Below are 17,564 nucleotides of genomic sequence, written 5' to 3' on the forward strand. Positions count from 1 at the left end.
AAAGATGCCATGAGGTATAAGTATGCCATTGACTGGCAAGCTAAATTCATAGAGTTTAGCAAGGGAAAGGGATTACACTCTTAACTGTATTAACTGAGTTAGGTATAAGAAAGAAAAGGATTGTGTGAGATCTTTTATAGGGGAAATATAACCTGGTGGAGGGAGGTTATATTCATCATAACTTGGCTTTCTGATTGGATTAGTAAAGATGGTGTTTCTAGAGACACCCCCCACCACCACCACCACTGTGGGATTGTAATTATTGAAAGTCTACTTGAACAAAAAGGCCTACTTAAATCTGAGGGGATTCCATCCTTTCCTGCTTGCCCTGGGGAGTATTATAACCCTACCTGTGCTTCTGATTTTCTTTGCTAATATTCATCTAGCTACACAGTTCCTCATCTGTATTATCATCTAACTCCTGGCATATATGATATTATAATAACAGATAACATATTATTATCATAGTAACATAATATTGTATTTTTATAATTTGAATAAAAATTGAAATGTAGGAGATGCTTAGGTAAAAGAGGTAAGCAAAGTTTATTATAGATAGTGTCGATTACTGGACAAGCATAGGGAAGGGAAACTGGGGGAAAGAAGACCTTTTGGAAATTCCCTCAGTGTTTGAAAAGGTGAGAACAACCAGTAGTTTCAGTCTAAGTGCCCTGTCTAGAGATATTTACACAGGCCCAATGTCCACCTCAACCCTTCCCTGCTTTGTCACAACTTAAGTGGTTTTTCAGTTTCTCCTTTTGTGCCCTATAGGTCATGGCTAATTAAGTCCCAGTCCCACAAGGGATGTAGATTCCCCCATGGTTGCCCTCTAGAAGACTACATTTATCCTTTAAAGGTTCCTGGGTGTCACTCTAACACTTGAGCTAAGAGATCTTGATATTCCAAATTTCTCTCAGAGCTGAAAAAATATTTATCTCTCCAAATTACAAATCCCAGGATGCCAATTAGTTCTTAAACAAAAAATAAATTAAATGAGGATAGAGTTTGCAGAATACTCTAGGAGATATACAGAATGATTACTCTACTGGTGGAATTTACACAGTTCAGTAAGATTATAAGAGCAAAATAATAATAATAATGATAAGTTTGACACAAAAATTATGTAGTAATTGAATTAGAGAACTATTAAACAAAATTCTGTGTGAGATCTAGGGGGGTGGGATATTAGTGGATTTTTTGAAGGTAGAGTGATGTAATGGCAAAAATGATGAATTTGGGTGTGAAACCTAATTTTGACATTTTTTATATTATTTATATTACTTTGGCTAAGTTAGTTCTCTCTGGGTCTCAATTTCTTCCTTATAAGATGAGGAAGAATTGGTTCAAATTATTTCCAAATTTCCTTCTGTTAACAAACCATTTTTTCTTTCTTCTTTTTAAAAAACAAGGTTGTATTGGAAATGTTCCTGTCTGAAAATGTCTGTATTATTCCTACTAAGAGATGAGAAACATGTTTCATCATTAGGCTTGACTATAAGAATTCTTAGATCAAAATTGTTTTTAATTTACTTGATTATACTCAATGTGCTCAGAAATGTCATATTTAGAATGATTGGCTTGTGTGTGGCAGGGATTTGACCCCTCATTTCTCCAATGGAAACAGTGCTTTTTATCTTTGTGGGGAAAAAGATGAGGGCCTGTCTCAAGAGGAGATAATTGAGAAATAATTGCCACCCATAGGACAACCATAACTTACGCATTAAGGTAACTTGTGGAAGATGAAGGAAATGACTTGTGCCATGAGGAATTCTTTGAAAGCATAGCCATTAGGTGGGATGCGAAGGAGTTAAACTGGGTAGAAGAATTTTATGATTTAATTCAAAGATAGCAGACCAAATGGAAACAAGACATTTATTAGCATGCTAAGGAATTTACTCTCTCTGATTACAAATTCTGATTTCTGAGATACAGACTTGTTTTTTGTAAACTTTCAGGCCTACTTAGAAAACATAATTACTAGCATTCTTCAGCTATTTAGGATAGAAATGTAAAGCATTTCACTGGAGAGAAAGAGGGAGAATCTGTCAAAGGAGAAAAGAGAATTATTTGGAATGAAAGCAATAGAATTTATTATCAGAATAGGGGAGATTCAAGAACAGGTGTTAAGAAGAGAGCAAATAGTTTTAAAATTGTAAAAGCAATCCTTTTAGACAAAACAATATCACTTATCCAAGGCAGAAAATAGTAATGGATGATAACTCTTTTATATTATTATTAAAGCTTTTTTATTTTTAAAAATATACATGTGGACAATTCTTCAACATTAGTCTTTGCAAAACCCTGTGTTCTAATTTTCCCCTTTCCTCCACTCCCTCCCCCACATGGCAAGTAGTCCAATATATATTAAACATGGTAGAAATATATGTTAAATCCAATATATGCATACATATTTATATAATTGTTGTGCTACCCAAGAGAAAAAGTGAAGCAAAACAAAATGTAAGCAAACAACAAAAAGAGTGAAAATGCTATGTTGTGAACCACACTCAGTTCCCTTGCTCCTCTCTCTGGGTGTAGATGGTTCTCACTGAGCGATTGGTACTGGTCTGAATCATCTCATTGTTGAAGAGAGAGTTCAAGGGATGATTCTCTTTATCCATTTATGCATAAGGTTTGGGGACTTTCTAATATTAGATTGGAAAGTTGGGGGATTTCCATATTGTTAGTCCACTAAGATTAGTGAAATGATTGTGGCTCTTTTCCTTCCCTTCCTTCAACTCAAACTACAATTACCTCCTAAATTACCACATTTCCTCAGGCCCTGATGGTGATAACCCAAAGTCCTGAGCCCCCAGAGCTTGGGAATAGCAGAACATTTCAGAATACGGGACTACTTCCACTTGGGCCCAATGGCTAAAATCTGGAGAAACAATCACTGTGGCCAAAAAGGCTACTTTTTTTGTTACCATCCACATTAGCTGTCAGGAATGGTAAAATCTCTCAGATCACTGGTTCTGCTTTGTCCTCTCCCCAAAGCCATTATTTTAAGCAGCCACCCTCATGGAGAGACAGCCTCCCCATTGCTAGTGACTGCCATAGTCCTGTCCCCTCAGTTACCACAGTATCTAAATACTGTCGTAGTAATAATAATTGTAGCTAACATTTACATAGCACAGGCAGTTTTACAATTCTTATCTCATTTGATCTTCACAACAAGAAGGGAGGGACTATTATGATTCCTGTTTTACAGATGAGAAAAGGCAAATCAAGGTTAAATATCTAATATCAAAATCCAACCTAAAGATCAGGGAAAGAGCATTTTAATTACCAAAGTCCTTGTGACTGTCTAATGTTTAACATTAGAAACAGATAGGATTTTATCAGTAGAAGTTGGTATGATATCATCACACCAAGGATTATCTTGCTTTACTATTTGCATACCCACCTCATAGCCCATTGTTAGATGCTTAACAAATGCTTTTTCATCTATTCATTCATGTTTAGCACAATTCAAATATTTGTAGGAATCCCATGCTATCTTTTGGAGAGCAGAATAAAAGTCACTTGCCCAGGTTGCTCCAAAGGAATTGGTAACACCTTACTTTTACCATTGTTCCCTACCACAAAACCCCTGGGATGGAAACAAAAAATTGGAAAAGTGAGCAAACCTATTAAGCAAATAGCACAAAGAAAATGAGGAAGTTATACAAAATGGGGTAGATGAAAGAATATATAAGAGTAAATGAAGGGGCAGGTAATTGTGTGATAGATAGAGCATCAGCCCTGAAGTCAGGAGGACCTGAGTTCAAATTTAGTCTTAGACACTTAACACTTCCTAGCTGTGTGACCTTGGGCAAATCACTTAACCCCAACTGCCTCAGCAAAAGAAAAGAGTAAATGAGTTTGAGTCAACCATTCTGGAGAGCAAGTTGGAGCTATCAAACTGTGCATACCTTTCACCCAGCAGTGTTTCTACTGGGCTTATATCCTAAAGAGATCTTAAAGGAGGGAAAGGGATCCACATGTACAAAAATCTTTGTGGCAGTTCTTTTTGTAGTGGCCAGAAACTGGAAACTGAGTGGATGCCCATCAATTGGAGAATGGCTGAATAAGTTATGGTAAATGAATGTTATGAAATACTATCAATCTATAAGAAAGGATCAGCAGGATGATTTCAGAGAGGCCTGGAGAGACTTACATGAACTGATGCTAAGTGAAATGAACAGAATCAGGAGATCATTGTACATGGCAACAACAAGACTATATAATGGATGTGGTTCTCTTCTACAATGAGATGATTGAGATCAGTTCCAATGATCTTGTAATGAAGAGAACCCCATCTACACCCAGAGAGAGGACTGTGGGAACTGAGTATGGATTACAACATAACATTCTCCCTCTTTTTGTTGTTTGCTTGCATTGTGTTTTCTTTCTCATTTTTTTCCCCTTTTGATCTGAATTTTCTTGTGCAACATGATATTAGTGGAAATATGTATAGAAGAATTGTAGATGTTTAACATATATTGGATCACTTGCTGTCTAGGGGAGGGAATGGGGGGAGGGAGGAAAAACATTAGACATAAGGTTTTATAAGGGTAAATGTTGAAAATTATCCGTATATATATATATATATATATATTGAAAATAAAAAGCTTTAATTAAAAAAAAAAAGAGTAAATGAGTTTCCAGAAAGAAAATGTAATTTCAGCTCGACCAAGGAAAGAACAATCTCCCAGGGAAGTCTGTTCTCAGCAGTCATTGGAGGTGTAGCGGAACCAAGGGATCCAGGTTCCCTGCATGTCTATCTCTGGAGAGGTTTCCTATGCATCATTAAAAGTTTCCATCCTACCCTTTCATCTGTCTCTTTCAAACTCTGCTCTTGAAGTTTCTGTGCTTTATTCAGAGTCCTAGATCAGAGGACTCCCAGCCCTGGTCAGAAATTATCTCCCATTTCACATGTCACACACAACACTCAGCTTCACAGGGCCATCTCTCAGAGACCCAAGCTTGGGGCAGCAGTGGGTTATTATAAAGAGAATACTTCTGATTCTCTTCACTTCAATCTGCATCAATTCATATAAATCTTTCCAGACTTCTCTAAATGTCTCTTTTATAATTTCCTATGGAAGCAAGGAAAGGAACATTTATTAAACCCCTCCCTGTGCTAAGTGCTTTACAAATATTCTGACATGAATTCTCATCCAGGGGTTCTCAAATTATGCCCTCGGGCTAGATGCAGCTCGCTGAGGACGTTTATGCCACCTGCCAGGCTATGGCAAATGGGCTGAGGGGCAGAGACAGAGTGTGAGCTTTTGTTTTACTATAGTCCCGCCCTCCAACAGTCTGAGGGACAGTGAAAGGGCCCCCTATTTAAAAAGTTTGAGGACCACTGCTTCTGGGAGATGGTTGCTATTATTATCCTCATTTTATAGTTGGTGAAACAGATAGTCACAGAGCCTGGAAGTGTCTAAAGTTAAACTTGAATTCAGGTTTTCCCAAGTCTACCTACTATTTACTATGCAATCTAGCTGACTACTGTGTAGTAATACTATTCTATTACATTCATATACCATAATTTGTTCAGTCTTTCACTATTTAATGGCCACCCATATTGCTTGCTGTAGCAAAAAAAAATTTTTTTCACAAGTGAGTGCTCTATAATTTTATAATTTTTTAAATTTAAATGTATAATTTAGTTTAAATTTATAATGTTTAGTTATAAAATCACTTTTATCAATAGTGCATTAGTGAGCCTCTTTTCATTTTGGGGGGCACGTCTACTTTTAAAAAATAATTCAATGTTGTTGTATTTTAGTATCAAATTCTCTCCTCATCCCTCCCCAATCAAGACGAGAGATACAAAGTCCATTACAAAGTTGTGCAAAGCAAATGTTCAAATCAGTCATGCTCAGAAAAGACAGCACTTCTGACAACTCTCATAGTCTATTTCTATCAGCCTTGACATTTAATAGGTTAAAGGGAACCTCGGAATTGTTTCAATATTCACTTAGTAGGGATGTGGTGCATCTCTTCATGATGTGGCAGCTTACTTGAAAGCTGACTGTTTGCATTCCTAGGTCATTTGCTTCTTGCTCCTGTTCTTATACACGCAGCGTGGATGACCTTTATCAGAAATGTTTCGCAGTTCTTTTCTGAGGTAATGACTTTCATTCGGAGTTTAGTGGTTTTGTTTGTGATCCTCTCTCTCTGAAGTCGCTCAGGAGCTCCTCTCCGTCCCTAGCTCTGACAGGCATCTTCATCTCCACGCCTCTTAAAATTGTTACATGTAGATCATGTATCTCATCCGTACTCGCAGGTTACTTTGTATTTTCTGAGCGGGTTTTGCTGAATATTGAGCCCTTTCTCCAGTAGCTCCTGATTTGGAATGTCTTCGTTAATTGCTTCTGGAGATTGTGTAACTAATCAATTCCATTGATAGTTTTCTCTTTTTTTAACCAGTACCATTTGCTTTGTAATGTTGTGAGCGAGCTGGACCTGCTAGCCTCCACCCCATCTCCTTCCCACTTTTTTCATTATTTCCCTTGACCTTCTTGTCCTTTCTGTTCCTTTGTTATAATTTTATCTATTTATATACAATTCCTTTTCTGCCTCCAAGTTATTTTCTGGCCACCAGAATGTGAGGAACTATCATTTTCGTCTTCAAACACAGGTCCGGGAACCCAATAGTTCGTCATTGTTTGAGCTATTGAATAGAAATGAATTTTTTCGCCAGATGGGCTGAGGAACTTAGAGCTCGGAGGACTTTGGCTCCACTCTATGCTATGGACGGACAGTAGGTCTACAGGAGGGAGGCCGTTCTAGCATCCGCCACAGATGTACTCTATGGCTCTCGGCTTCCTCCATGAGAGGAAGCCCCGCGGAAGCCATTTTTGGAAGGGGAAGAGAGGAAGTGGCGTCCTCTTCCCTCGCCCGGGCAAGATGGAGTGGAGGCCGCGGGACCTCTAACTGAACCCCAGAGCCCAGGAGAGGCAGGGGCCTGCCCGGTTAGGACAGCTGCCCATGGAGCTGCCGTGCAGTGAGTGACATTTTAGGGTCCTCCCGGTTGCCCAGGCGTGAACAAGAGGAGGGTGGCCGGGTGGCTTTGCGGGAGGGGCAGCGGAGAGCGAGGCGGAGGGGGAAGGGAGCGGTTATCGCGTTGGAACCCGGGGGCAGACGGCGCAGGCGTAGTGAGGCTAGAGGGAGGGAGTGCGGGCGGAGGCGCAGGCGCGCGGAGGGACGGTGAGAAGAAGGTTGGGCTGGCTTGAGTTGGGGAGAGCCGCCAGAGGCTGGGCGGAGAAATGGTCTGGGCGCGCTGGGATGGAGCCGGGGGTAACTTGGGAAGGGTTTGGGATAGACCCCGGCTGTGTGCCCGGCCCTGTGCTGGGTGCTTTAGGAGTATTGTGTCCTCGGGGAGGTAGGTGCGGATAATCGTGTAGTAACCCCCCTTTGTAGTTAAGGAGATTGAAGCAGCAGAGGTTAATCCCCGTCTAGTGACTATCCGTGGCCGAATCTGACTTCACGTCTCGCTGACGTCCGTGCCCTCTCCGCTGCGCCAGTTGTAACTGGGAGGCGATCCCGGGGAAAAGGCTCGGAGCCGCGAGCCCGGGCTTGAGCCGAGGCAGCCCCGGAGGCACAAGTGGGAGAGGGAGGCCGGACTTGGGTCCGCAAAGGTGCGCAGGGAGATGGCAGGGAAAGCTAGGGGCGGCCAGGGCGCAGAGAGCGGTGGATCGGATATTTGTCCCCCGGTCAGGACTTCTCCAAGCTCCACGTCTAGTGGGGGAGCCCATCTCCAAATAGGTATATGGAGGTACACGCATAAAACATGAAACGTAGCGGCTCAAGGATCAGGAAGCCAGAAACCCAGAGTGGGAAAGCGGCACGTGGGATCGGCCGCGTAAGAATTAGAGGGAGAGAGCTGGCCAAACCCGATCGAAGATTACGCCAGGTCCCTTGTAAATCCGCTGCTGCTGAAGCTAGCTAGAGGAAAGCGCGCACGGGAGCCATCTCGTGCGCCAGCCAGCCCTTGTAATTTGTTAGGAACCCTTCTGGCTTCAAACCTCCTAGAGCTCTCAGTCCTAGCTGACTGGCGGCAAATGCAGGCCAATCAACTTCTCTTTAATATATGTTGACATTACCCCCAACTGCCTTTTTTCCTTTAATCTGGGAAATGACATGGCTTGTTTCCTTGGGAGACCATTCCCTCCTGATTCTCTTCTCCAGTATATCGCTTTGTCAGCCATACTTTTATATAATTTCATTATATGTGGCTTTTCTTATCTCCATCTTCCTTAAAGCAGAACTTCATAGACTCTGCTATCACTTCAAGCTAGTGCGTCCACAACCTATCTGTGTGTGTGTGTGTGTGTGTGTGTGTGTGTGTATTCACATAGCTACACACACAGCCCTTCCCTTTTTTAGCCAGACTCCTAAGAAAAACTGTCGGCTTTAATTCCTAATACTCTTCAACCCCTTTCAGTTTATTTCCATCCTTATCACTTAATAGAAATTTCCAATAATCTCTCACTTGCCAAATCTGATACTTTTATCTCTATAACTTTATTATTCTCCAGTGCTACTTTTGACACTGTTGATTTCATTCTTCTGGATATATATATATATATATATATATATATATACACACATACAGATATGTATACAGATATACATATATATATATATATATATATATATTTTTTTTTTTTTTGATTAAAGCTTTTTATTTACAAAACATGCATGGGTAATTTTTCAACATTGACCCTTGTAAAACCTTCTGTCCCAAATTATCTCCTCTTTCTCCCCACCCCCTCCCCTAGATGGCAGATAGTCCAATACATGTTAAATATGTTATAGTATATGTATACGTATTTGTACAGTTATCTTGCTGCACGAGAAGAATCGGATTAAGAGGAAAACAAAATGCAAGCAAACATCAACAGAAAAAGTGAACTCTATGTTGTGATCCACACTCGGCTCCTACAGGCCTCTCTCTGGGTGTGATGGCTCTCTTCATCACTGATCAATTGGAACTGATTTAAACCAACTCATTGTTAAAGAGAGCCATGTCCATCAGAATTGAGTCATCCTATAATGTTATTATTGCTATGTACAATGATCTGTTTCTGCTCATTTCACTCAGCATCAGTTTCTGTAAGTCTCTCCAGGCCTCTCTGTATTCATCCTGCTGACTGCTTCTTACATAACATTCCCCAGTTGATGGGCATCCACTCAGTTTCTAGTTTCTGGCCACTACAAAAAGAGCTGCCACAGATATTCTTGTACATACAGATCCCTTTCCTTCTAAGATCTCTTTGGGATATAAGTCCAGTAGAAACACTAAGTTAAAGGATATGCATAGTTTGATAACTTTTTGAGCATAGTTCCAAGCTGCTCTCCCTTCTAGATAGTCTTGCCTCTCTGGGTTTTCTTGACACTAATTTTTTTTTCTTCCTAACTGAATGCCAGTCAGTTTCCTTTTGCTAGATCAACTATATGGGACCTGTCATGGACTCTTTCCTCTTTTCTTTGATGTCCTCATTAGCTTTTATGGATTAAATTGTCATCTCTGTGCAGAAGTCCCAGGTCCTACATAGCTAGCCCTATTTTCTCTCCTGAGTTCCATTTTCATATCACCAACTGCCTATTGAGCATCTCATATTCAGCATGCCAAAAAGCATTCTCTTCTCACCTCTCTTCTCAAGAAACTTTCAGTCTCCCAGGTTTATAACCTTGTTGATATCTTTTTTTTTTTTTTAATAAATTTTAGATACATGTCTACATATGTGTAAAGTTTAAACATTGTCTTATTTAAATTTTAATTTTTTAACATTAACAAGCATTTATTTCTTTCATTCCCATCTTTACTCCTTCAGTTGAACTAAAAAGAAAGGGAGAAAAAAAACCCTCATAACTATTGTTAAATGAAATTCCTGCATTGACTGTGTCTAAAAATATGTCTCATTTTTTACCTTGACTACATTGTCCCCTTCCAGAAGGTAGGAAGTATAATTCATTTTCATTCATCTTTGCATTACTCAAAATTCTCAAAGTTTTTAGAATTTTTTAAAATAATGTTGTTTGTCTATGAGTTTTTCCCAGAGATGTGCTGCTCATTTCACTGAATTGGATTTTTTTATTTTGATAATTGATATTTAATACTTTTATTTTTCCCAGTTACATGCGAAATAATTTTTTACATTTGTTTTTAAACTTTGAATTCCAGATTTTCTCCCTCCTCTCACTAAAAATACCACATATGAAGTTATGCAAGACTTCCATAAAAGTCATGTTGTGAGAGAAAAATTGATCTCTCCTTCAATCTCCCCTCCCCCCCCAAAGAAAACCAAAACCAACAACCCTCAAGAAAATTAAATCGGAAAAAAAGAGTATTCTGCTATCTGAATTCAGACACAATCAATTCTTTCTCTAGGTATTTTTAATTTTTTATTATTTATTCTTTCTCTAGGTTTTTCATTATAAATCCTTCAGAGTCATGAATCATTGTATTGCTAAGAATTGCAAAATCATTCACAACTGATCATCCTACAATATTGCTATTACTTTATACACAATACATTTCACTTTGGTTGAGTTCATGAAGGACTTTCCAAGTTTATCTGAGAGTATCTTGCTCATCATTTCCCATAGAACTATTTCATCATATTCACATACCACAATTTATTCAGCCATTCCCCAATTGATGGGTATCCCCTCAGTTTCCAACTCTTTGCCCTGAGAAAGAGAACTGCTATAAATATTTTTGTACAAATAGGTTCTTTTCCTTTTTTTCTTCTTTAAAAATCTCTTTTGGGATTCATGCCTGTTATTGGTATTGTTAGGTCAAAGAATATCTACATTAGATTATACAGGACTTCCCAATTTTTTTGAAGCTATCTGTTTCATAATTTTCTTTATCATGTCTTTAAAGTACAGGTCTGCTAAGGTATCAGTGGTTCAAAGTGAAGCATATAATTCCAAATAGTTTTTTTTTTAATTTCTGGACCAATTTATGGCTTCACCAGCAGTGCAAGTGCATGTGCCTGTTTTCTTGAAGCCTCTTCAACAATTGATTTTTTTTTTTTTTTTTTTTTTTTTTTTGGGTCATCTTTGACAGCCTGATAAATATGAAGTGAAATTTCAGAGTTGTTTTAATTTGTGTTTATCTAATAGTGATTTGGAATATTTTTCTTTGTTTTGTTTTACAAATATACCTTGAAGACTGCCTGTTGCTATACATGATCATTTATATTTAGGAATGGTATTCTTTTAAATTTGGATTTGTTTATTATCTCAAATATAAGGTCTTTATCAGACAAACTTTTGGCAGTTTTTTTTTCTTCTGTGTTATCTTCCCATTTAATTTTAATTTCATTGATTTTTGCAAATTCATCATTTCATTTTTTGTGATTTTTTTTTTTTTTTTTTTCTATCCCTTGTTTGCTAAAAAATGCCTTATCAGAGGTTGGTTGGTGACTATTTTAGCTAACATATCTTTCTATTTTATACCTTATATTAGTGAGTCATCTATGTTCTAAAATATTTATAGTGACTTTTTGTGGTGGTAAAGAACTAGAAATTGAGAGGAGAAAGGTTGAATAAGTTGTGGTCTAAGTGTGATGGAATACTACTGTGCTGTTGAGAATTGACTGACGTTGCTTTTTAGAAAAACATGGAAAGACTTCTATGAATAATGAAGAGTGAAATGAGCAAAACCGAGAGAACATTGTATACAGTAACATTAATATTGTTTGAGAATAACTGAATGACTAAACGATTCTGAGTTATATTAATATTCAAATCAACTGCAGTCTTATGAAAGAAGGTGCTATCCATCTCCAGAGAAAGAACTGGTAAATAGAAGCTTGTATATATGCTTTTGTGTGTGTGTAAATGAGTAAGTAAAATGTTGGCCTTCTGAGGGTGAGAGGAGGCTTATCAAGATGATCCAACAAGATTTCAAAACAGAAAAAAAGAAACCTAAAAAAAAAAAAAGTCATTCAAGAGGAATGGAGATCTAACAAAAAGTAAAAGTAACCATATCCAGTGACTCACAGATAGTAAATATCAGGTAAAGCATAAAATAGATATATATGTTAAATAAACTATCCACATTGTGATGCAAGAGTCCAGATTGGGGATTTCTCTTACATTATGAGGACTTCTAGATACTTCTGTTTGTGAATGACATTGTTGCGTTTTCTGGATCTGTGATTGATCAGAGAAGTTTAACCTGTCCAGTCACACAGCAAAAACCAAATCGGTAAAGAATGTCTATTACTCTGATTTCAGCTTCTAGGTAGACATTATGGAACTTGTCCAGTAATTTGTATATCTGGAGCAGAAGACAGATGGATGCTGAGCTGGGCCCAGAATTGAAAAGAAAAAAAAAATAGTAGAAGGGATTGCTTTCCAGACACCACAGAGAATTTTACAGAATTTCAAGCTTCCAACAGCAGAGGCCTATATTTTCAATAAAAACATTTTTTTTTTACCAATGTTGCAACAAGACCTAGAACACCATTACCTTTGAATTGCCTGTATCATACAGGCAGTGGAAAGGCACTTGGTAGGTGTGACCTAAAACCAACAAGGAAGACTAGGGATAAAAGATGTCAGTTAACAATTAACAAAGTGTGATAGAAGATAGTCTGGTCACATGGGAGAGTGCATCTTCACGCACAACATTTGGGATAACATAAATATGAGTTGCCCAAGTTGGGCAGATATAGGTGGTTTGCAATCTGCTTTGTTGGTGAGATCTCCTTAAATTATGAGATCACAGATCCAATTGAGCACATCTGGCCCGATTCTCAGTAAACTTGTATTTATTTTCTTTAGGATATAACTTTGACATTTAAAGCTCTTGACAGCTTTCCCACAACCTATCTCTCCAACCTTATTGTATATTTCTTCCTTTCCTGTACTGAACAGTTCAGCCAAAGTGACCTTTTTTCTATTTCTAACATATCTATTGTCTTTTTGTACTTTTGCACTCTTCAATACCTGGAATATATTTCCTACTACTTTGCCTCATAGAATTTCTCAGTTTCTTCAAGGTGCCTTTAAAATGTGTCACTTTGTATACAAAGCCTTTCCTCATATCCCTAACTACTAGTGTAGTCCTTCCTGACTACCTTGTTTTCTATATATTTATTCCATGTATACATAGAAATGTGTTTGTCTCATTTTCCCCGATAGGTCAACTTCCTGAGAGCAGAGATTGTTTGCTTTTTTATTCTTGTATCCCTAGGACTTGGCAATCCTGGCACGCAGAGTGCTTAATAAAAACCTTTTCACTCATTTATAGTAAAGAGATCAGATCTAGTTTTTTTTTTTTTAAATCTGAAAATGAAAATTCACAGAATTTAAAAATTGTTATCTCCTATAGTTGCTGATGGATATATAGAAAAGTGAATTTTAGGTGTTAAATTGAATGGATTGTAATAGTGATTGGGAGAGATTAGAAAGGTGGGATGCAGCCCAGGTTATGAATAAATGATGGTTTTATATTTGGTTCTAAAGGCAATAGGGAGCTCTAAAGTGTATTGAGGAGAGGGATAAGTTGGTCATAGTTGACAACAGTAATACCTATACTACTCATCACTTCAGCCAATAACTGGAAAATATGAGGGGATGGAGGTTTTGGTTTACAAATAAGGAAAATTGATGCTCAGAGGTGATGCTGCCCCTAGTAAGTGTTGATATTTATGCTAAGGAATATGATCTGGATAGATGTATTCACTTTTTTCCTTCTGTGTCTTGCTCCCTAGAAATAGCACATGACACTTAATTTTCACATGGTGGTTTGCTTGCTTTTTTTTTTTTTTTTCCTGTTTTGATCTGATTTTTTTTTGTGCAGCATAATTGTGGAAATATGTGTAGTAGAACTGCACATGTTTAACAACATTAGATTATTTGCTGTTTAGGGGAAGGGAGTGAGGGGAAGAGAGGAAGAAAATTGGAACACAAGGTTTTTCAAGGTTGAATATTGAAAACTATCTCTGCATATATTTTGAAAATAAAAAGTTATTGTTAAAAAGAACATTTTGAAAATTTGAAAAGTCATTATGTAATCTTGCTGTTTCTGTATATAATGTTCTCTTGGTTCTGCTCATGGTAAGAGTTCCAGGTTTTTCTGAAATCTACCTGTTTGTCATTTTATAGAACAATAATAGTATTACATTTATATACAACAATTTGTCAGCCATTTCCCAATTGATGGACATCCCCTTAATTTTCAACTCCTTGCTGCCACAAAAAGAGATGCTACAAAAATTTTTATACGCGTTGGTCCTTTTCCCTTTTTTATGATTTCTTTGTGATACAGACCTAGTAATGGTATTGTTGGACCAAAGGGTATGCCCAGTGGGCATGGTTCCAAATTGCTCTCCAGAATGGTTAGATCAGTTCACAATTCCACCAAATTCTACCAGTAGTGCATTAGTATTCCAAATTTCCCACATCCTCATTAACATTTATAATTTTCCTTTTTTGACATATTAGCCAATTTGATAGGTGTGAGATGGTACCTCAAAGTTGTTTTAATTTGTATTTCTCTAATCAGTATTGATTTAGAGCATTTTTTCATATGACTATAGATGACTTTAATTTCTTTATCTGAAAATTGCCTTTTCATATCCTTTGACCATTTATCATTTCAGGAATAATTTGTATTCTTGTAAATTTGATTCAGTTCTCTGTATATTTTAGAAATGGTGCCTTTATCAGAAACACTGGTTATAAAAATTGCTTCCCATCTTTCTGCTTCCCTTCTTATCTTCCGTTGGTTTTGTACAAACATTTTTAATGTATTCAGAATGTCCATTTTGCATTTCATAAAGTTCTCTAACTTCATAAATCTGACAAGTCAACTAACTATTCCTTGCTCTCCTAATTTACTTCTGATATCAGCCTCTATTTAACCTGGGTACGTGGTATGAGATGTTGGTCTATGCTTTGTCTCTTTGCCATAGGATTTTCCAGTTTTCCTAGCAGTTTTTGTCAAATAGTGATTTCTTATCCCAGAATCTAGAGTCTTTGATTACTGTGTCTTATATACTTAACCTATTTCATTGATCTACCACTCTTAATTTTTAGCTAGTATCAAATAATTTTGATGATTGTTAATTTATAATATAGTTTTGGATATGGTATGGCTTGGCGACCTTCCTTTGCATTTTTTTTTTTTTTCATCCCTTGATATTCTTGGCCTTTTAAGTTCTTCTAGATTAGTTAATTTTGTTATTGTGTTTTGTTTTTTTTTCTCAGGGAGAGAGAGACAGAAAGTCAAAAGAGGGTGACCAATAGTGTCAGAGGCTACAGAAACGTTCAGTAGAATGAGGACTGAGGAAAGGTCATTGCATTTGACAATTAAGATATTTTGGAGAGAGCCAGTTTTGTTGAATGATAAAATCAGGAGACATTGTAGAGAAAAAGGAGAGGAAAGAACAGTGGAGGCACTTATTGTAGAACAACTTTCTCTTGAAGTTTATCCACAAAAGATAAGAGAGATGGAAAGATAATAAAGGATGGAAAGCTCAATGGAAGACTTTTTTGAGGCAGGGAAGACATGTTTGTAGACAGGAACCAGTAGACAGAGAGAAATAGAAGATAACTGAGAGAGTGAAGATATGTGTGTAGATTATTTTCACAAAGATTTTATAGAAATGAAAAAGTAGCTGTATTTTCTTAATTGCTTTGAGTAGTAATGTATCAATTTTTTCAAGCATTTGGTGTATCCTTCTCTATTTAAGATGTCTTTAGACTAGACCCAATAATGTCTTCAGAATAAATCTCCTTTGTTGTATACTTCCTTTGTTAATTTATCTTCAGTATCATGTCTAGACTGTCTAGACTGATTCTGCCTTTTGTGATTTGTGATTAAGTTGCTTCCTAGGCTGGTACCATTTTGGACTCTGCATTCCATTACATTATTGAACTCCAATCAAGTGCCAGATTTTGACTTCTCTTCTTGACCTGTTGTATTTTTTTTACCCATACTATCTATCATCTCCTTAACTCAGACCCTTATCACTTCTTGCCCCTATTTCTTTTCTTCACTGTCTTTATCCTCCATACTTAATTGCCCAAGAAAAGTGTCTTCAGTGGTTCTCAATTGCCTTTAGTAGAAAATATTTACTCCCCTCATAGTCTCCTTTTAACCTTTTGTTCTAAATGTATGTATTTCACAATCTTTCATAGTCATTGAAATACTTCATCATAAGCTACTTATACTCACATTTTATGCTTTGCTTGCATCCCTTTGTATTGGCCATCCAATGTACCTGCAATATCTGCTTATCTTCACTTCAGGTATAACCTTCTATGCAAAGCTTTTCCCTATTCTCCCTAATTACTTAATTTATATTTATATTTATATTTATATCAGTGAATTTGGGTTTTCTTATCTGAAAAAATAAACGGGCTTTTTGCTTATAAATTATTTTTGTATTTCTATTTTGCATAGTGCTAAGTATAGTTCATTAAAACAGCTATTGTCTTTATTTTTGTATGAGATTTTCTACCCTTTTAATATATTTTCCCTGCTGACTCTTAAGATATATCCTTGATGGATTAATACCTTTGTCAGATATGAACCTAAGCTAAACTACCTACTTCTAATGTAGAGCTATTTACTTCTTCTATTGAAATAAAAAATTTGGGAGCAGTGGAAATTGGCCAAAAATAAATCACCTCTGGATTTGTTCCTGTTGTTTTTTTCTTTATGAAAAATCAAGAGTTGGTAGCACTTCAATCTTGGTTGACTCATTTATGTTGTAACCTTTGCTGTCACTGGATTTCACATTGTTCTTTAAGGTTGACTAAGCTATTACTAACTATCTTGACTCACTTTTCCCAGGATCTAGTTCGAGGACTTGTCCTAACTTGTCTCTGGAGATTTCTCTTTTAAGTATTAGTGAAATACTTTTAGCATCCTTATCTCAGTAACTCCTAGTAAAGAGTGTTCTGGAGCTTAGAGAGGAAGAGAAAGGAAGGGAGACAAATTCAGGGAAGAAGGAATAATTTGAAAGTTGGACCTGAAGGTAAATCCATTTAGTTTTACTATTGTGTGGAGGTTGGACTATATGTGAACCTGTTTTTTGCTTCAGGCAAAATCATCTGAGGGAGAGGTATCATTGATTTACTTGTTGGCTTGTGCCTCAAAATCATTCAGATAATATAAGATACACTTAAGTTGAAATTGTCTTTATTTTGAAATAATAGTGTTTGCCTTTGGTTTTTGGTCTTGAAAAATTGATGCAATTATTTTTGATAAATTTTTTTTTTTTTAATTTTTAAAAAATTAAAAATTAGGAAATCTAAAATGCTTTGAGTAAATTTTTTTTTTTTTTTTTTTTTAAGTTAAGCCTACAGATTGCAACTTCCCTGCCAAAATGTCATTGTCTTCTATTACTGCACATTGTTCAGCATCTGAAAATGCTTGCAGAATTACACCAGGACAAGTCAATCAGGTAACCTGCCTTTATGTTTTATCTGATTCTCTCTCTTTAAAGAAAACATCCAATGCAGATATGGGAACTGAACTAACTGCTGATTTACTTTTTAGACAATAATGCTCTCTATAGAACTGTTTTAGAAACACATCT

The 17,564-nt window shown here is 36.9% G+C and overlaps 1 protein-coding gene across 11 annotated transcripts in view; it reads left to right on the plus strand.

Annotated features, from left to right (window-relative positions):
• Positions 1-17,564, plus strand: part of MDM4 (MDM4 regulator of p53) — a 92,853-nt gene that overhangs the window by 4,902 nt on the left and 70,387 nt on the right. For 2 of the 11 annotated variants that reach the window (XR_012489067.1, XM_074308921.1), the window contains exons 1-2: positions 7,233-7,375; positions 17,320-17,429. Coding sequence is in view for 7 of the 11 variants with exons in the window: in XM_074308921.1 (XP_074165022.1) it covers positions 7,279-7,375; positions 17,320-17,429 (207 nt within the window). In the remaining 4 variants the exon portion in view is untranslated. Of the gene's footprint in view, positions 1-5,614; positions 6,998-7,206; positions 7,376-16,462; positions 17,001-17,319; positions 17,430-17,564 lie in introns of those variants that run through there. The other 9 variants (XM_074308915.1, XR_012489070.1, XR_012489068.1 and 6 more) reach the window with 9 other exon arrangements.

This window comes from Sminthopsis crassicaudata, chromosome 4, assembly GCF_048593235.1.
Source record: "Sminthopsis crassicaudata isolate SCR6 chromosome 4, ASM4859323v1, whole genome shotgun sequence".
Lineage (NCBI taxonomy): Eukaryota > Metazoa > Chordata > Mammalia > Dasyuromorphia > Dasyuridae > Sminthopsis > Sminthopsis crassicaudata.